General features: G+C 36.4%; 1 protein-coding gene across 1 annotated transcript in view; it reads right to left on the reverse strand.

Annotated features, from left to right (window-relative positions):
• Window positions 1-251: 251 nt before the first annotated feature.
• The window catches only part of TRAK2 (trafficking kinesin protein 2), a 74501-nt gene continuing 53299 nt past the window's right edge, over window positions 252-21453 (reverse strand). Inside the window, exons 6-16 of the mRNA XM_004033048.2 lie at window positions 21212-21421; window positions 20574-20652; window positions 18386-18516; window positions 17872-17946; window positions 15979-16116; window positions 12839-12918; window positions 12337-12540; window positions 10740-11038; window positions 9272-9538; window positions 7163-7268; window positions 252-4263 (exon numbers count right to left, since the gene is read on the reverse strand). Of these exons, the coding sequence (XP_004033096.1) occupies window positions 3588-4263; window positions 7163-7268; window positions 9272-9538; window positions 10740-11038; window positions 12337-12540; window positions 12839-12918; window positions 15979-16116; window positions 17872-17946; window positions 18386-18516; window positions 20574-20652; window positions 21212-21421 (2265 nt within the window). The 3' untranslated portion in view covers window positions 252-3587. The remainder of the gene's footprint in view (window positions 4264-7162; window positions 7269-9271; window positions 9539-10739; window positions 11039-12336; window positions 12541-12838; window positions 12919-15978; window positions 16117-17871; window positions 17947-18385; window positions 18517-20573; window positions 20653-21211; window positions 21422-21453) is intronic.

A 21453-nucleotide genomic window follows, 5' to 3' on the forward strand; every position in this document is an offset into this window, starting at 1 on the left:
TTTAGATTTTATTTTTATGTTGCTGTTACTTTTGCTAAGGAAGTATTATGGTATACATAGATACTGTCTATGCTATTTTAAAAAATATCTAGGAAAATACATTAAGATTTGTTTATTATTACTATTAGTGGTTTCTTGTGTATGTGTTGGTTTGACAAGTAGAGGTTGTTTTCTAACCAAAAACATAACAGAAAAGATTTAGTACAGGATTACCTGTGCAAACAGCTGGGACAAAGACACAGGGAGACAAATGAAAATTCAAGCTACTCATGTTTATTAACTGATCTACATTTGACAAAACAAAGATAGGGGCACAAAGAGCTGTTTGACAAAGTCAAATCCCAGGTATCGAGCAATAGTATTCCCCTGGCTGCCCTAGAGGGCACCTGTGCCCACTCTGAGGGGGATGTCCTCTGCCATGCGACCGCTCAGTTATCACACTGCACTGCTGTTGGGTTGCATGTGGAGTACAGGTCTGCACGCATCTGACATCAGAGAAGTGGCCCACTAAACACTAAGAGCCCTAGTTCTAGATGTCACAAGTTGATGTTAGTAACCACCAAGTACTAATTCTGTACTAAAATGGTCAGAAAAGATAACAAGCTTTGAGTACTGTGTAAAATTATACCCTTTATAGGGAATAGGCTCTTGTAAGCTGCCTTTTAACTTATTTCCTCCCTTGCCAAAGTCTATTCATTTATGTCAAATCAAGAACATATAGCACAACATTTTCTAAAAAAGTACTTTAACAATGGTCATTAACTTCTCCCTAAGGACTCATGCCTAAGGTTATTTACATAAGATTTGGGATCTTCATAATTTAGGAGAACTTTTAATTCTGAGCTCGAGAAGATATTTCTCCTACTAGACAATAGGACACTCAGAAATACCTGAGGTATAATCACTGAAAACCTTAAAGGCGAAAAAAAAAAAAAAAGATTGAGGTTTCCTATACTGGCATGAAAGTACACATACAATTTTTATCACAGAAAAGACTAAAATGTGAATAGTGACAAAACATAACCGATAAATTGGGAGGAATCAGCTATTAGGCTCCAATTCTTCTTATTATATTTTGCAGACAATTCTAGTATTATAGAGATTATCAGGATATACCAAAAATGATTTTAGGTAGAAACTTCAAAAAACAGCAAAACCCAGTTTTAAGACAGGATTCCTTTCTAGAGACATTACACAACAGTATACACTTAAGGTGTTTCTGGTGGAACATCAACATCAATGTACTTACAAAAAATCTAAGCCTGGTTCTTTTTGATCAGATGTGCTTATTTGGCTGCTAATACACCCCCACCACCCTGCCTCCAAAGTGATCATTTAGTCATTAATTATAAAAAAGTATACAAATTATACTCAATACAGAGCACGGCAAGATCTAGTTCAATTTATAGCTTTATGTAATACACACAAATCGGACAATTTAACGTTGTACTACTCTCTGGCCCTACAGTTTCCTACTTCCTGATGTTTCCTGGAAACTGTAACTGTCCAGGCAACAGAAGCATTAATTACTTTCTTAGGGAACAAATAAAAAAATTTAAGAATTGGCTAAAGTAAGCACCCCAGAGTCACTTTATGAAATACAAATTCAAATGGTATTTTTTAAAAGTGAATTGGAATATGTGGGAAATTTAAACAGCAGGGATTCTTCTATTTAATGCCTGCCCCATTCAGGGACACTTATATTCACATATAAACCTGCTGGAATCCTTTCTGAATCTGTACACTCTATTGACCTCAGCACAACTGAGTGAAGGGGAACGAAAGGGAGAGACCATCTTCACCCTTTGTTTTTGTGGAATTTATTTAGAAAAATTTTATTGAGAGATTCTAAAAAGTATAAGAAACAAACACATTTTTACCACTGCATTCATGTTGGCTTTTTTGAGCACATAGCTCTAAGTGGGGGGATGGCGGGGATGCCTCAAAAGGGGAGAGGAAGGACTCTCCTTGGCCTGGGAATAGGTGTGCCTATGGGAACCATAGGAGCAAGAGTCAAGAGTTCTTCAGAAAACTGCCTTTAAGCCAGGACAAAGGAACAAAACATTTGCAAATTAAGCACCAAAAAGATCAAGTAATTTACTTGCCATTTTCATAAACAAAATAATTAGTCCCCTCTCTCATCTTTTCTCTATCATGTCTTTTGTATACAGACATTTCTTTCTGAACTGCGTGCTGTCTAGACAAAGCCACGTCATCTGATGAGAAGCAGACTTTGCTCAGCAACGCTGAGAAAAAACAGATCTACTTCTTTCCATTTCTTAGCCTGTGTCAACTGCTGAATGCTGAAATCTAACCCCAGAGCCTCACTTTGCCATTTCATACAGTTTGAATAAAAAAAAAGAACCTTAGAGAAAAGAAAAAGCTTTGACTCCCCCATTAAAAAGTTTATTCTCTAATTCTATAAATATCAAGAAGGCAGATGTTTTATTTTATTTTACATTAGGAAGAAAAAAACCACAATCTCAAAGCAAGCACCTGGGTTTTACTTCAGTTTACAATAATTTAATGTGCCTGAGAATTTTTGTGCAAATACATGTCATCTTTCATTAAAAATATGCATAGCGCACTTTGGAAAAAGTTGGTTTAGTTGTCACCAACTTTTCTTACAAAAAAAGTTTACATATATAAATATACAACATTCCCTAATTCCTACTGATTGCACTTCTGGCTTAACCCCTTCCAGCCTCCAAGGAATTTTTAAAAACATGCAATTATGTTTGTATTCCTTGGCTGCTGTACTTATTCAGACGAAATATTCTAAAAACAAGTTTTCTTGGTTCCAATTTACTCACATTTTGCTTCTTAAAAGTAAATCCTTCCCACCCTCTACCCAGTTGTTGTTTTTTTTTGGAGGTTGTATAAAAATACAAATTTTAAAAATGAACTTTTATTAATCATAAATACAAAATAATTGAGTGGTATTTGGGCTCCCAGGGGCTCAAAGGCCTGAAAACAGAAAGGAAAATAGGAGTCTCCACCTGTGATTCAATGAAAAAGATGAAACTCCTAATTTTGCTAATGCTGCGAGCATACCATTTGATGGATACATAATTTAACCAGATATTAACAGGGGAAACATATAAGCCATCTCACTATTGTCTCAGTAATAGACTAAGCTTACCCCACCAACCCTTCAGAACAGCTTTCTATAAGCAATAAAACTGCTCCTTTTCTCTTCCCATCCTTCTAACCTGGGTTCTCTCTGCTTTATGCTTACCAGAAGTAAATGTGCCAGCAAGTTCAGTATCTCTGTATGTTTTAGTATTACTGAATTTATTTGTATTCACTTTTTATGTTCAAGACAAGAAAACTCAACTGAAGGAGTATATTAAACCTTTCTTTTCTCCCTCTGAACACTCATGGCCCATTCATTTATACTTTCAATTTGCCCGACTTCCTCCATTAGGGCTCATCCCAATTTTATTTCCATTCCTCCATTCCCCCTTTCACATTCACAACCCTTGTGCAACATTCCTTTTCTCTCAAGTCAGACCAGACCACATGTTTCAGTGCATATCTATCCTTCATGTGCTAACTTGTATAAGAGGTCAGTTAACTGCTGAACCTCAGTCCTCCTTCAGTACACCCATTTTGGGTGAGGATGTGCAAACTGGGGCAGCAAAGCTACCCATTATGACTGGAAGACTCTGATTCCTCCTTAGTCCACCTAATAAACTGCTACCTGAATTTAAATAAACAGCAGAATCTGGTTTTTGAGGACCAATTTCTGCCTCCTGGCATCTTCCATTCTCTTGGGCACCAGGGTTCTTGACCACTCTGGCTATCCCCAGTCTCTTCAGCCTGTCCACTAAGTTCATCTTCAACTGGCCAACATCAGGAGGGTTCCGGGAGGGTCTCAAGCCATACATCTCCTGGAGGAATGTCTCAGCTGGTCGAGAGGCCAAAAAATTTTCAGAGAGATGCACTCGAGGCTCAAAGGGTAAAGGAGAAGGGCAAGGTGAGTGAGATGGTGAATTTGGTGGTGTGGAAGGGATAGCCAGGGATTTAGGGAGAGGCTGGAGGGGGTTCTCTGAAATTGGGCTGTGGTACACTTTGGCAGAGATGCCTCGCTCTTGTAGAAGTTTGGCCAAGCTCATGGTGCTACTGAAGGTTGTAGTGGAATCTCGTCGGTTGGTGATGGACTCACCAATGCTGAGTCTATAGGACAAGGCAGGAGAATTCACAGCCGTGTTGGATGAACTGCTACCGCTACTTCCACAGGATAATGAAGGGAACCCAGAGCTTAAAAAAAAAAAAAAAAGTGGGAGACAGTGTTTAAGAATAAAAAGCAAGCTCCAAGCTGGCATTTAAAGAAATTATAGTAGTTATCCTTGGTAAATATAAAGTAACAGGCAACAAACACATCCGTAACTGTATGCTGTGGAACAGATCTGGGGAATGAAAATTTTGACATGATACTTCAATGATTAATTATTTGTAATTCATAACTTAGTAATTAACTTATTAAAAGATATTTCTTTTCAGTGGGATATGAAAGGTATTGCTGTACTCTTAGATAACTTTACTCTTAAATTTTAACTCTAAAATGTACATCTGTAGAAATACAATTAAATTTTATGATAGAAGGCAAAGAAATTTGAAGATTAAGGAAAGTAATCTTTAGAATGTTTATTCATATATCCATTCCATAAAGTGAGATACATTGAGACAATAATCCATGGGTAAACAGTTTACCAACTTTTAAAAAAATACAATCTTTCACAATTAAACATGAAAACTCTTCTGGGAGAAGTTTCTTTCTTTTTAATCTTTTAATTTTATTTCATTGAGAAATAATAAACTTCTAATTGTTAAATTTCATTTTCTCAAGAAATGTTAATTTCAAACAATAATGGTATAAAAATATCCATAGGATGAATTTTTCTCAACCTTGACCTGAAACATGTGTTTTTAGGAAATTAAAAATAACTAATAGCTTTGACAACTATTCAGTAATACTTCTTCAGTATTACTTCAGTATTCAGTAATACTACTGAATATACAGAAGTGAAGGTGAGCTTGTGCAGAGGACTGGCCCTGTAAATCTTGCAGTTTGGCTAACTCCGGGTATATAGCCCCAGCTGGGTTATTAGTTGTCTGCCCTAGGACCAGTCACCTCAACCTTCCATGCCTCGGTTTACTTTACACAATACATACTTGCCTTGCCTACTTTTATAATAATCAAATGAGAAAATTCTTATTCTATGCTTAGTCGAAAAGAAAAACTAACAAATCATGTACTTGAGGAAACAGTGATGAAATAGAGATGGTAATTCTTTAGCCAATTTCCCCACAAAACAAATGTTACCAGTATTTAATAGATCAACTTTCACTTCAACACAAAATACTCAATATATTAAATATCAAGATATCAAAAATTTTAAAGATTATGAACAAAATGTAAGCTTAAAATTAACAAACTTTCTAAAGCACCAACTTGTATAGGAACAGCAAAATTCAAATGAGTTTGACTCCCTGGTCAAACCAGTCCAACTAAAAGCCTCTGATATGGAACAGTCTATATATTGTATTCCCAGTTTCTAAATCTCCCTATTTCTACTAGACTCTAGAACTGCCTGTCCTTACCCAAACTGTACACTTCATATAATGGCATCAACCTGTATTAAGAGTCTCCTCAAGAACCAATTTTGTAAAACTTGTTATCTTGATGACTATAAGAACAATGTAGAAAAAAATGCAGATTTTTTTTGTTACAGACTTTATTGGGATCTTTAGTGGATATCATCCAAATGCTTCCCTAAATAATCCATTTGTTTCTATTTTATAGACATGGTGGATCATAATCTTATTTCCCTCCACACTGGCAGCTAGAAAGTTAAGACTCAAATACATGGCTAACCTTAGCAAGCTAACATGGCTAACAGAAGACTTTATGGTACAATTTGCACACTAGCTTTATTTTTTTACCCATTTTATATCCTTACTCTTGATTCCCCTTTGCAACATCTTTCTTTTCTACTTCTCGTTAACATTATTATTTAATGCACTTAAAGTAATTATAGTAGTTATCTTTGGTAAATATAAAGGAACAGGCAACAAACACATCAGTAACTGTACACTGTTACATGTTCTACATATCTTTAAAAGCTACCTTAGATCCTTTTGGGAATTGTTAGGATGGAAATGGCATCAATATGGCTTAATAAGGGACTATATATTAGAATATTCAAGTTCTAGCCTATGTAGTAAATAATTTGGCCTTGCCCAGAGAGGTCTGGCCTTTGCCCTCTGCTCCTTGGAGGCAATCTATGTCACAACTAATAGGAGTGTCTTTGGCTAGAGTGGAGGCTGATCACACTAAATCTTAGGGTGAGCCAGGCCACACCCAGTAGTCTTAGGGTAAGGAATGGCCATGCCAAAAAGACCAACCACGTGATTTAGGGTAGGGCCTTTGAGTCATGCAGTATCAGTTGGCCAGAAGACTGAGTTCAACTCTGTTGAACTGAGTTCAATCAATCATACCTACACAATGAAGCCTCAATACAGACTGTAAACACTAATACTTGGGTGAACTTCCCTGGTTGGTAATATTCTGTGTGTACTGCCACATATCAATACCAGGAGAGTAATGAATCCTAAGGACACGTGTAGAATTCTCCAAGACTCTGCCCTATGCCTTTCTTCCTTTGGATAATTTTAACCTGTATTCTTTCCTTGTAATACAGTAGCCACAAGTATAACAACTTGCTGTGAGTTCTGTGAGATCTTCTAGCAAATTACTGAACCTGAAAGTGGTTTTGGGAACCCTCTGCACTTGCAGGTGTTGTCAGAAGTGAAGGTGAGCTTGTGCAGAGGACTGGCCCTGTAAATCTTGCAGTTTGGCTAACTCTGGGTATATTGCCCCAGCTGCGTTATTTATTAGTTGTCTGCCCTAGGACCAGTCACCTCAACCTTCCATGCCTCAGTTTACTTTACACAATACATACTCACTTGCCCTGCCTACTTTTGTAATAATCAAATGAGAAAATGCAATGTGAAAATATTCTAAAGACACATTATCACAGAACATTAATTAACATTCTGGAAATTAAAATGAAGGTAATTTTAAAAAGAAATTCATGAAACATGAAAATATAGCTGAGGAAAGAAGTGAGGCCCCAGATTTCCCAGGCACTCTTACCTGGGGGTAACCTGAGTGATGTCAGAGGGATGTAATATTCTACAGGTGGTGAAAGTGAATGTTGAGTTTGTGCATGACAGGCACTTTCCTGGGTTGGCGGTTGCAACTGAAATAGATTTTTAGGGAGCAAATACAAGATTGAAAGACTAGATTAATAATGTAAAAAGCTCATCATTATTTATTAATAATATAGCATTTATCAAGTACCTTTTGTATTAAAAATCCCCAAATCTGGAAATGAAATAAATATACATAAAGATTGTACTAGTATCAACTGGTTAGTATATAGGTGAATCCAATACTTTAAAACTGTAAAGCAAAAGGCATAAACAAAGATTAGAAATGAGAAAAGAAAACTGAAAAAATACATTAAAAAAATCAAGATCTAGTATCCAAATGATTCAGCCAAATTTATCTACTCTAGTGGTTCTCAAAGTGTGGTCTGCAGACTCTGTGGGAGTCTACAGGTCAAAGCTACTTTCATAGTAATGGTAAGACAGAGGCCTTTTCTTTTTGACTGGGTTGACATTTGCACTGCTGGTGCAAAAGCAATCGAAGGCAAAATTGATGGCTCCTCAGCACAAAACAAGGCAATATCACCAAGTTGTACTAGTCTTCTTTATTGTTATGCACTTGGTATTTTTTAAAAAGCCATATTCACTTAAGAATGTCCTTGAAGTAGCAGTAAAAATTATCTATTAAATTTTGGATCTTGGCCTTTGAGTCTTTTTCCTGTTCTGTGTGATGAAAAATGGGAAGGATGTATTAAGCACTCTTGCTGCACACTGAGATACAGTGGTTATCTAGATGAAAACACTTGTGCAACTGATTTGAAATTTTCTCATGGAATACCATTTTTACTTGAAAGAACTAACGGACAAACTATAGTAATTCAGACTTGGGTGAAAGACAGACATGTTAAAAATGAATGAAGTGAGCCTGTCCTTCAAGAAAAACAGCTAACAAAATGTGAGCTTTCAAGAAAAAGTTAGTTCTGGAAAACTTGTATCCACCACTGAAAGCATGAACATCCTTGAAGACTTTTCTGATGAGTAGGTGGTGATATTAATATGATTTTAATATTTTTACGTAATAAAATGTGCCAATATTTGGAAAATCTGCATAACTCCATGAACCAATCAACATTTTCTAAATGACCAACGCATGATCTTAAAAATCAAGCATGGCTCAAAGATATATTCAAAATGTAGGATACGACCAATGCATTTTATTTAATTTTTTTTTTTTTTAGTAGAGACAGTGTTTCACCATGTTGGCCAGGCTGGTCTCAAACTCCTGACCTCAGGTGACTGCCCACCTCGATCTCCCAAAGTGCTGGGATTACAGGTGTGAGCTACCACACCCAGCCTGACCAATGCATTTTAATGTTAACAAAGTAATGAAAAGTTCATTGTTAGGGTTTCAGATCTCACATTGCTACAAACGTTTAAGAAACTACTACTTACCTAGTTTTAGTGTAATATCAAAAAATAGCTACACATATCTGAAAAGACTATTAAAACACTCTTTCCAACTGCATGTTTGTGCCTGGCTGCATTTCCTTCATATTGTTCAACTGAAACAACATATTGCAATAGACTGAAGGCAGATGCTGATAATGAGAATAAAGCTATTTTGTATTAAGTCAAAAATTAGAGACTTGCACAACTGTTTTTCTCACTATGTAAAAAAATTAGCTATTTTTCATTAAACATATTTGTGTAACACAATTATTTTAAATGAGTTAATACATATTTTTATGGTTTCTCAGTTTTGATTTATGATATATTAAATGTCAATAGATATAACCTGCACAGATAGGCTCTCTGGAATTCTCAATGATTTTTTAGAGTATAAAGTTTCTGAGCCCAAAAGGTTTGTGAACCACTGACTTGAATTCATCCAGCTCTCTACCCAATCTACTAACGCAGGCTGGCTAAGATAAAGTGGAGAGAATTAGGAATGCCACTAATGCTATAGATTTTCATTATCTGATATCCAAGATTAAGTACCCTCCAGTGAGCAGAGGTAGCCAGCTGACTGTCTAGTAAGTCAGAATGCAAAGTACTTCTGGTTACTATACCATATTCAACCAGACACTCTTCTCACCTGTAACTGGTCCACCTGCTGAAGTAATGGGTGGCAGGAAGATCCCCGTTACTGGCTTGGATGTTGAAAGTTTCTCTTCCACTTCAAGAGGTTGCTGAACCTGAAAAGTAATACCCTCCTCTTCATCCTCTTCTAAATCTGAGATGTGATAAATAGCATCTCTGGGCAACTGGGTAAAGCCTTTAGTAATGACACCTGGTCGTGGATCAAGGATGGTTCCCAAGTTTGGTTGAGCAAGCTGCTGCCAGTGATACAGAGTTTGTGATCCTGAATATGCAAAACAAAGGAGGAGGAAAAGGCATGTTTTACATTTCCCACAAATCTTAAAACACAAGCTAAAATTATATGTGTAATAACAATAATGACAGCAATAAAACTATTTGGTGTTAATAATTTGGTAAAAGCTGCAAATTAAAATTTTCAGTGGAAGATGACAAGATGTCGAAGGTATGAGTCATAATTCGTTTTAATAGTTAACTTTGAGAAGGACACCTAAAGGGGTGAAAAAAACCCCAAGGAGACACCCTTAATAGGAAAGGAGCTTAGCTGCTGAGGCAGTGATGGAAGATACGTGCCTAAGAGGTGGGCTGTATTTTCCCAGGTGACAAAAAAGTCAATACTTCTCTGGCCTGGAACTATGCCTATGAAGGTGAAAGTCAAAAGCCAGGCTCCCAGGGAGAATAGGAAAATGAAGAAGATAATGAAAAGGAGGATATGTTCTACTGGTTCCAGGCTACAGAACCCTGGCGAATGATCATCCCAAGTAATTGCACCAGATGCAATGTCTAATTATGTCACTGTAGTCATTTCATCCTAAAAATGGCAACTCCAACAAATATCTGCACTGATCATTAATGAATACAACTAAGTTATAAAATCTTTGAGTTTGAGGGGTCTTTATAAGTTACATACTCAAAATTTCATTTAATGCAGAACTCTTTTAGGATAATATCAGAGAATCATTCAATGATTGTCATTGTTCCAGAAAATGAAGGAATTTATTTTGAATTCAAGTTCTTTCTTAGGAGAGTATAGAAACTGAACTGAAAAAAGGAAAAATACAGGTACACACACACCTCTAAGTCAATTATACTTTTGGGTAAAAAACTCTTTTGAAAAGGAAGGTGGAGATGAATTATTATCTCTGGATCATTATCATTTATCATATCTTATTCATCTAACCATGGAAACTGCTGTCAATGATATTCCTTAGCAAAGGACAGAAAAAGATTACTCCTCTTCCCTGCTCACGTTTATATTAAAAAACATCAGAAGAGAACTGCTGGCTGATGATTCAGAGAATGCAACTCTCTTCATTCATTAATTTTCCACAAAGTACTACAGTCTTGCCACCCAAACAGCAAGATTAAGGGATAAAAAGATCATCTGCACATAATGTTCCTATAATTAAGACACAAATCTCAATTCCAGGGAAAGGAACTTCCAGTAAGTCACATGGCTTTATTACCTTCAAGGGGCTTGACAATTTGTAATTTTTCTGGCATAAAACCTCGAAGGCAACTGGCACTGCTGAGGTCTGTGATCTCTGCCTGGGTGGTGCAGAGAGAGGCAAGGCTCTCTGTCGGGGTGACACAGCCACTAACTCCTTCCTTCTGGTCTGCCAGAACCTGGATCTTCCGCTGCCATTCTTCTGCAAAGAACTGCTTCTCACTTAAATAGTTTTGTCGACGCAAGCTAAGGCGATGCAGTGCTGTAGCCAAATCACTATCTCCTGAGGGTCCTGGTTGGCCCATCTTCTGGGAGCTCCTATAGGAAAATCGTGTTCACTGATTAGATCTTGAGGATCATCAGCATGACCCAGACCTCTCCTTTCTATAATGGTAAGCATTCAAGAGACTGCTATTAAAAACATGGTATTTTCCTAGATACCTGGAATATAGAAGTAATAACAACAAACCAAAATCACCAACAACACTATATATCATTTTTACAGATCATTTTCAAATGACTTGAAAGGCAAGATAATACTTTATTGATATTCTGTGTTTTCTGAATTTTCTATTTCATTTAATTTATGAAACTACACATTCAACCATCTATAAATTCATATTAGGTGGTCACAAAAGTAAATATTATATTTTGCTGAATCTGTATCATAGACTGCAAGAGGTACCATTATTTTATGTATCATAAAGAAGGAAAAAAACGCTACTGATTAAACTAAGGCATACTATCAGTTACAAAACATAATAATTTAAAAATATTAAAATATGAAAAAAATTTGCTTTGGGTCACAGAATCACCCATCAACACTGCAGAACATTTAAAAGAAAACAACAAAATTTGTATATAATGCTGCATTTTTATAGTTCTCTGATGCCCATTTTTTGACTTCAACACTTTTGAAACTGGAAGCTATCTTATAATTGATATCAAATGGAAGAGCAGCAAGCTGAGTTGTGGGTACTCTGGGATACTGGGGTACAAATCCACGTAAATGTGTTTCAGATCTTCTCCTAAGATAATTGTGTAACAGTGAGGCAGTAGGACACAAAGCTACTGTGGGTGCAGAACACTGCCCAGGACAGACCAGGCAATGCAACTGAAGCCTAGTGTGATGAATTTTTATGTTAGGAAACATTTCTCTTTGGTGCCAAACATCTATCTTTCAAAGCTTTCAGCTCACTTTTCAGTAAAGTTGTTTACCTTCTAGTTATATAGAATTCAACGTACTGAATTAATAAAAGGAATGAAAAAAAAATCCAAGTTTAAATAAACAGAAAATCGACAGCACCTGGATGGTCCTCAAGATGTATTCAAACTTACATTTATCCTAAAAATCACCAAAGTGGTTGAGATTATGAGCACGGATTATGAGAAGGTGTCATCCGATGTATTCATGCTAGTGACCAAACATATTCAAAAAAATTTGACTTTGGCATGATCTGTCTCATGAATAATGATACAAGGCATCATAAGTGAAGGAAAACTGACAGTTCCAGAACCTTCTTGGGACAGTAGAGTAATGCTGGAATGTGCATATGTGAATCTGGTGCGGCAATGTGAAAAGAAATGCGGAATCACTGTTATCATTGGATTCCTACCCTGCAACCTCCTCTGAGCTGCTCCCCTGGTTCAGGAGTGATTTGTCCTCTGTTTGCTGAAGACCAGACTCAAAAGGTTTTGCTGTCATGATGACACTTGAACGGTTGGAGCCTGGAATGGGTAACAGAGCTGGGAATGAGATAGAGCGGCCCCGTGTGTCATTGGCAATCCTGACGGTATCAAATACCCGCTTCTGTTGGGCTCTGTCAAAAAAGGAAGTGTTCGTTATTATCACTGCTAGCCACTAAAGCATCTAGAGAAGAGACATGTATGTACAGTCCATCAGAAATAAAGCCACCCTGAGGAGCTATTTAGGAGAAATCATCAGAAAATAAGCTTTCAAACAAGAGAACTCTCTCACCAAAAAAGGACACTGTGAGGAAAACACTGAATAGTAAGCAAATTACTACTGAATCTCATAATACTTGCCACTTTGGATTGTGGCTTCTTTTTAATTTCTATTCCAATGATTGAGTAACAACACATGTGACCTGTACTTACTTTTGTTTAAAGAGAGAAGATTCCTCATCCAAACTCAGCTTTTTACGCATAGTCCCCTCAATCTCAGCTGCCAAAGATTCCTAAGAAAAAGAGTTTGAGATTTCTAAAGTGATTGTTGCCCTTAAATTAACAGAGTCTCTACAACCCTATACTTTTGGTTTTATAATAAAATACAAGGAAATAGTCAAGGCTAACATTCAGGGGAAAAAAGACATTCTGGAAATATAACTTTTAAATAAGAACCAACTACCTTTTCATAATCTTTTCAAATAGGAAAGCAGTGGAAAAAGCTGATATGATAAATAGAAAATATATGTGCAGGCACACAAAAACAAAAGGTCTGAAAGGCCATAAACCCAGTGTTGACAGTGATGCTGTGGAGGGTGAGATTTAATGGTATTGAACAATTTTTTTTTTTGCTTTTCTGTAATTTCTAGCTTTTCTATAATAATCATGTATAGCTGGCCGGGTGTGGTGGCTCACACCTGTAATCCCAGCACTTTGGGAGGCCGAGGTGGGTGGATCACGAGGTCAGGAGATTGAGACCATCCTGGCTAACATGGTGAAACCCTGTCTCTACTAAAAATACAAAAAAATACAAAAAAAAAAAAAAAAAATTAGGCGGGTGTGCTGGCGGGTGCCTGTAGTCCCAGCTACTCGGGAGGTTGAGGCAGGAGAATGGCGTGAACGCGGGAGGCGGAGCTTTCAGTGAGCTGAGATCGCACCACTGCACTCCAGTCTGGGTGACAGAGCGAGACTCTGTCTCAAAAAAAAAAAAAAAAAAAAAGTAAAAACAAAAATACCAACAAAAAACAATGTATAGCTTTTATAACATTAAAAAATCACTTAAAAAAAAGAACAAGCAAGCTTCCTCTTCCCCCCAGTCAGGTATGAGGACTAAATCTAGTGTTGACAGTGATTCTGTGGAGGGTGGGATTTAATGGTATTTAACAATTGCTTTTTGCTTTTCTGTAATTTCCAACTTTTCTGTAATAAACATGCATAGCTTTTATAACATTAAAAATCATTTAAAAAAAAAAAGCAAGCTTCCTCTTCCTCTGGTCAGGGATGAGGACTCAACTAATATGGGTGACATGCTCAGTGGGACTCAGCTGAGGATGACTGGAATTGGAGGCAATGGTGTGAACTCATGATTATACATATATATATATATATATATATATGGATGAAAACATATATATACACATATATAGTATAGGTATAGGTATGAAATACATATATTTCCTAGTCCTACCTGCTGAGAGGGCCTAGAAGCCACAATACTCTAGTAGCAATCAGTGGGCACACCTAACACCCAGATCTTAGATTCGAAATACAATTCTTCAATAAAAGTAACCAGAGCTCTTTGGAGAAATGGCTGATTCCAGGGCTGAGACAAAAAGTACAAGATCAGCTTAAAGGAGATCCTACTGATCATATCTAGGACAATCTGAATATCCTACATACAGATTGAATATACAACAATGGCTTGTAATCTATTGAATAAAATAGAAATCCATGAGTCCATGACATACCTAAGTGAACAAATGAACAAATAAATGGGACAGGAATGCACTAACTTACAAAAGAAAAATGCCAATTAATAAATGTTGAAAAATGATGAAATTTGAAAATCACCATTTGGCAGTCATCTCTGTAATAACTCTGCCAGATAAGAACCATCAATGGGTGCTAAAACTAGTGGGTAATAGTTTGATGAGGAACAGGATACTTAGTCTCAAAGTATCTCTCATAAAATGTTTACTTTGATCACTTGGTTGGGGTAGTATCTGCCGATTTTCATCACTACACAGTGAATTAGTAGTGTTAATTTAATTAACTGTTAATTACCGTTAACTTTACAGTGGAAAAAACCAGCAGATTACCTTAACCAAGAGATCAAAGTTAATTAATACCACCTGCAATGGGCTAAACAGACATTATGCACCTCTTGAAACCATGCTCTGAGAATATGGCATGATTTCTGCCAAAAATGCATTACTGGAATCTAATCATGATAATCATGAGGATGCATCAGACAATCCTAAACTGAGGACATCCTACAAAAGTCACGAAAGAGAAATAAAGACAGAAGAACTGTCCCAGATGGAAACAACAAAATTCAATGTATCCTCTGAAGGACATTAGTGAGACAACTGGAAAAATTTGAATGGGCTCTGTGGATTAGATGATAATACCGCATAAACATCAACTTCCTGATGCTGATGGTTGTAGTGTGTTTATGTAGGACAGTGTCCTTAAGAGTGTCCAAATGTCCTTGTTTTTAGTAAATACACACTTAAGTACTATGGGGTAATAAGGTATATCAGCAACTTACTGTTAAAATAGCCCAGGGGGAAAGAAAGAGAAAGAGAGATTGAATGATATGGCAAAAGCAATAATATGTTAAAAACTGAAGAATCGATGTGAGGGATATACAAAAGTTCTTTATACTATTCTTGGAACTTTATTCTAAGTTTAAAATTATTTCAAATGTAAAAAACAAAATTATGCCTCCCTATTTTTAAGAAAATCTACTAAAATGTATAGTTTCAGTCTTTTAAAAAAGTTCACAGGATTGCACAGAAGTTTAAGAATCAGATTGTTAAAACAACTCTTTGAACCAACATTACAAATTCTAATATAAACTCAGAAGTTTTTATTAATTTTTTAATCCAAAAATACCATTTATAAATGAATCAAACAAAGATGAATCTTGTTCTCATGAAGCTTACATTATAACAAGTTAAAAATATCAGGAGACTCAAGATTTATTGAAAGAGGTTTTAGATATTCAAAGCACCATTTAAGTAAGTGGCAGGCTGTGGGCCTAGGGTAGGATGACCCAAGTTTAACTAGTTCTATGGTACACAGTCCTAAACTGAATTTCCTTAGGGCTCATCTTATGTATTATTGATACAATATATCTGGAAAGTCACCTGTTAGAATAAATAAGAGTATTAAGGAAGATGTCAATATATAAATTAGGGCCTAAATCAATAATTGGAGTCCAGAAACAAGGAAAAATCATATAATCTCTTCTCCAGATGCTTTATACCATCACAAACCATACAACTTCTAGGACAAACTAATCTTAAACAAATTTCTTTAAATACATAGCATCTTTCTTAGTTGCTTACCCCAGTAAAAGCTCCATATGATTGGGAGAAGTAGAGATGAGCAGTAGGGCCAGATCTACTACGAAGTTCCTTTATTTCTTCTTGGGATTCATGTAACATTCCTAGACACTCCATATTCCTGTCTTGTAACTCATGCAGCTAAAAGAAAGGGTGGTAGTGTACTTTATTGCCTTCCCAAAACAACATTAGGGAAAAAAAACCCGAAACCTTTTGGGATAAGTATTGATTTTACCCAGAGGGCTAGCTAACTTTATGAATATCATTTCAATACAAAGACTAAAACAAACTAAGCAAGAAGAGTATATATATATTGATCTATCAGAATTAGGGAGGGGTGTCTTGGCCAAAATTATACACGGATGTGACTTCCTGAAAGTCTGAAACGTAGCTAGACTACCAGAACTGTCAATTTAATATTGAATGCTTCATACACTTAACAGAGGAAGTATAACAGCTACAGTCAAGTTAGGTTTAGTATAATATTAATCTTTTTAAACATCACTCTGAAGTCTGTAAGTGACAAGATCAAAAGCCTACAAAGTGTTATATACAATGTCAGTGTGCTCAATCCTCCTTAACAAGTAGATTTTCGTGCCTTGTTTCAGAACCTTCTTTACAACTAGATATACACATCTGATAAAAGAGTACATAATTTTCAGAGTATATTTTAACTGTAAAATTTCTTCAAGTGCAGTATATGCCCCAGTTCATCAGAATCACCAGGGTTGAAGATGCTTATTAAAAATGCAGATTCTAGGCTCTCACTCCAGACCACTTGAAGTAGAAGCTCTTGGGATGGTGCCTGGAAATCGCCATTTAAAACTTGCTCTCCGAGGTGATTCTTTCCCCCTCCCTCCTACAAGATATCACTCTGTTGCCCAGGGTTGAGTGCAGTGGTGTGATTATGGCTCACTACAGTCTCAATCTTCTGGGCTTAAGTGATCCTTCTACCTCAGCCTCTCAAATAGCGGGGACCACAGGCGTGCACCACTACACCTAGCTAAGTTTTTGATTGTTTTGTAGAGACGAAGGTTTCCTTATGTTGTACAGGCTGGTCTCAAATTCCTGGGCTCAAGCCATCCTCCCACCTTGGCCTCCCAAAGTGCTGGGATGACAGGCATGAGCTACTGTGCTTGGCTCCAGGTGATACTAATGCGTGCTAAAGAATCACTAAGTTATATTTAATAAATAAAATTTTATGTAGATAGAAAGTAAGAGATTTTTTGCTTCTTCTCCTGACACACCTGCACAAAGATTTACTACTAGAACTTATCTTATTTTAAAAACTGTTGAGCTAGTTTAGGTCAGCTGGTAAAAGAGTGATATACTCCTAAAGAATCTTATAAAGTTGAGGTTTTCCCTATTAATCAAGAAGGATGTTACCACGTTACTAGTTTTAGGGACAGGACTTTTAAAATGCTTTATTCTTTTCCTTTTTTTTTTTTTTTTTTTTTTGAGACGAAGTCTTGCTTTGTTGCCCAGGCTGGAATGCAGTGGCACATCTGGGCCCACTGCAATCTCTACCTCCCGGGTTCCAGTGATTCTCCTGCCTCAGCCTCCTGGGTAGCTGGGATTACAGATGCCCACCACCACGCCCAGCTAATTTTTGTATTTTTATTAGTGATGGGGTTTCACCATGTTGGCCAGGCTGGTCTTGAACTCCTGACCTCAGGTGATCCACCCACCTCGGCCTACCAAAGTGCTGGGATTACAGGCGTGAGCCACCACACCCAGCCAAAATGCTTTACTTCTTAGATCTCATAATATCATCTTAACCTTTTGTTGTTGTTTTTTAAATCTGGTAATTCCCCTTTAATAATTCTTATTCATGAAGATGAAAGAAACTAGTCACTCTTTCCCCTCCTGAATTACACAAGATAAAGATTTCATTACCTCCATTGTCAGTTGTCGTTGGGCATCTTTGGAAGCTTGCAGGTGAAGTTTTAGTTCTTCCTTCTCAATCACATGCTAACAACATATTAAAAAAGACATGTGAAGCCTTTCCAAGTAAAATATAGCTATTCTCTTTCTTATAAAGACATGTGAAGAATTTCTCTCTGGGGTATCATCTTAAAGCCTACAAAAAGCTAACCTTTCAAAAGCTAAATAAGATAGGCATTCGAATACAAAATCTATCAAGGTGTTCAGAGGACAATGGGCATGAGTCAGTAATTTACACCACTTTCTGAGGAAGCACTAACCCCATTTTACAAAGAGAAATAGTGACCTGAAAGTATTTATTCATGATATCTTATATGACATAAAGATGATTAAAACAGCAATCAGATTAGGGCATTTTAAAAGGGCAGGGACAATGTTTATTTTGTTTATCGTATCTAGCACTTAGCATGGTGCAAGATACTGTCAGTGCTTAACAAATATCTGTTGAATGAATGAATAAACCTACTTCTTTAAGTTTATGCTGAAGGTCTACAATCTGTGACAAAAGAGAGGAAATCTCTTCTTGGTATCGAATCAGCTCATCACTCTTCCCTGACAATTCTTCAGTCATTCTGGACATCTGAGCATTTGTTTCACCTTGGAAGCAAAAAAAAATTTTTTTTAATTAATACAAATGTAGAGAAGGAGTTGGCAAACTATGACTTGTGAGCTAAATCTTGTTTTATAACAAGCACTGGACTGTCGTGAATAGATTTTTCTTTAACATAAAAAAAAATCCAGAGAAACCAATAGAGAAAAATAAAAGTTCTTCTGAAATAGGCAAATGCTGGGAACAGAACAGGAGACAATGAAGCTAAAAAGAGAGACGACTTATAAAGGCAAGCAGGCTAAAGGTTTTGCTTCAATCATTTTCTTTATGAAAACGATATTTGTTCAATCTTTTTCTTTATGAAGGAAAGAAGGCTGAAAGGAGGGCAAGTGCAAAGAGATAATCTCATTCATTTCTTTGAGAACTCTTTAGGGACATAAAATCCCACAAGCAATGAAAATTAATCTTAACAAATCTAACAAAGGAACATTTCCAGAATGGAACAGTCAGAATCTATAACAGAATGTGATAAAGCTATGGAAATGCTTCTGTAGGAGACAGACTTTCTGGCATACCCCTTTCAGGGATATGTGGCAAACTGAGTAAAGCCTCTAGAGCAATTGTTATAGCCTGGCCTTCTTACATGCACATAAAATAGAGCCTTTAGAATTCCACTAGGAATTTATTCACTCTCTATCTCATATGAAAAATTTGATATGTAAATACAAGCAGAAAAGCTACTTCTCAGTGTCATGTAAAGCTATTTTAAAATTGACAGACAGCCTCTAATATTTCAAAGGATGGCGATAAACAGGCAGGAGATCTGGATCTGAGAGCTCTTGGGCAAGTCATTTCCTGTATTTTAAAGTGTAAAAGGTGGGTAATGTATTCATGGTGGAGGAGAAAATTCAATTTACATTCCTTCTGGTTCTCTAGTATTCTGCTATTCTAAGATATCACATTTTGAAGCCCACAGCCCAAATGAATTGATGTGATATTTTCATATCATTGCTTTCAATGTAAAAGGCTATATACAGTAGTCCCCTCTTATCTGTCAGGAATACATTCCATGACCTGCAGTGGATACCTGAAACCACAGATAGTACTGAACTCTATACTGTATATATTATGTGTTTTCCTACAAATAAATACCGATGATAAAGCTTAATTTATAAATTAGGCACAGTAAGAGATTAATAACTAATAATAAAATAATTATAACAATATATCAGCACACTTTGGGGCCATTACTAAGTATAATAAGGGTTACCTGAACACAAGTACTGCAATATTGCGATAGCTGACCTGGTAACTGATGGCTACTAAGAGATGGTTACTAAGTGACTGAAGGCAGGTAGTATATACTGCGTGGAGATACTGGACAAACGGATGATTCATATCCTGGGAAGTATGGAGTAGGATGGCACAACATTTCATCACGCTACTCAGAATGGTTCGCGATTTAAAACTCATGAATTGTTTATTTCTGGAATGTTTGATTTAATATTTTCAGACTGCAGTTGGCCACGGTTAACAGAAACAATGAGAAGTGAAACTGCAGGTAAGGGACAACTGTTGTATTTATGGAGAAATTAAATTTATCTTTCTCCAGTGAAGCCAATCTTTTTCCAACTGACTTGTTTTAAAAAATTGGTTAACATTACCTCAAACTAAAACATATTCCTTTAAAGAAACATAACTGGCACTTTATACTCATTGATTGTTAGGTTTTATGCCATCATTTAAGCCCTGGCTCTGCCACTTACCAGTTTTCTGACTTTGGCAAATCATCTTCCTCTATAGGACTATTTCCTCATCAACAATATGAGAGCCTTGGTTCCTTTCACTCTAACATGCTATAACTTACTTACAAAACATAGGTCTGTAATGATAATTGCAATTTGAAACAAATATATTTCTTAAAAATACATATGGTATCTTATTTAGGGTTGTAGGCTCAATGTGATATTCTAAGATTTTCAGTAACCATTTAAAATTGTTTCTTGAGATGCTTCTACTGAAACCAGTGATTTAACTTCCGAGGTGGAGATACCCTACCAAAGAATTGTCCAAAAGGTACAAAAGAGAATATGTTAATACTCACGAAGTTCTTTAACACAGTCGCTGACAAGCTGTTGTTCCTTTTTTTCATAGGTAACAGTTTCTGTCTTTATGTGACAAGCCTTCAAGAAAAAAATCAGTATGTGACAATACCTTCTAGTGATTTTATAGAAATAACTACAAAAACCTTTAATTCTCATTTGAAGACTAAATTTCATCACTTACAAAGGAAAAAACCCAGCAACCTGTTCATACATCTCTACCTGGCTCATTCCTGGCCTTGGCTAAAATGATCCTTGCTTAAGTAGGACTTCCTTGATGCCCATACTATACAAGTTCACAGAATATTGTGATTTTCTGAGATAGTTCTTATCACAGTTGTAACTATTTAGTTACTTGTGTAAAACTTCTTATCACAGTTGTAACTACTTAGTTACTTGTGTAAACTCCACAAGATACATTTTCTATCCTGTGACTTTCACTATTGTACTGTCAACCTGCTACTATCCACTTTTCAGTGGGATCTAAGAACAATGGAAGGCAAGACAAATACAGCTCCTTGTCCACAACTGGAATGCCAATAGCAAATCCTTACTTATGCCATATTTCACCTCAATAGTACTTGGACCTGAACTTTATAGCCTTTAAAGTAAAGGAAAATGGCAATTAGGTTGAACGTACCTTGGATCGAAGAGCCATATTCTCTTCTTCCAGTTCCTTGAGCTTTTCTTGCAGCATTTCCAACTGCAGCAACCCTTGAGATAAGCTAAAGGACTCATTGAACCGAAGAGGTGTAGAACAGCTGGAATCAGTTTCACTTTCTTCAGAAGCAATGGAGACGATTCGAAGTAACTCATCTTTCTTGGATAGCTCATGCTGCAGCTGATTAACCTGTCCATATAAAATGCTTGATTTTAATGTTC

This window comes from Gorilla gorilla, chromosome 11 (genome assembly GCF_029281585.2).
Source record: "Gorilla gorilla gorilla isolate KB3781 chromosome 11, NHGRI_mGorGor1-v2.1_pri, whole genome shotgun sequence".
In the NCBI taxonomy this organism is placed as follows: Eukaryota; Metazoa; Chordata; class Mammalia; order Primates; family Hominidae; genus Gorilla; species Gorilla gorilla.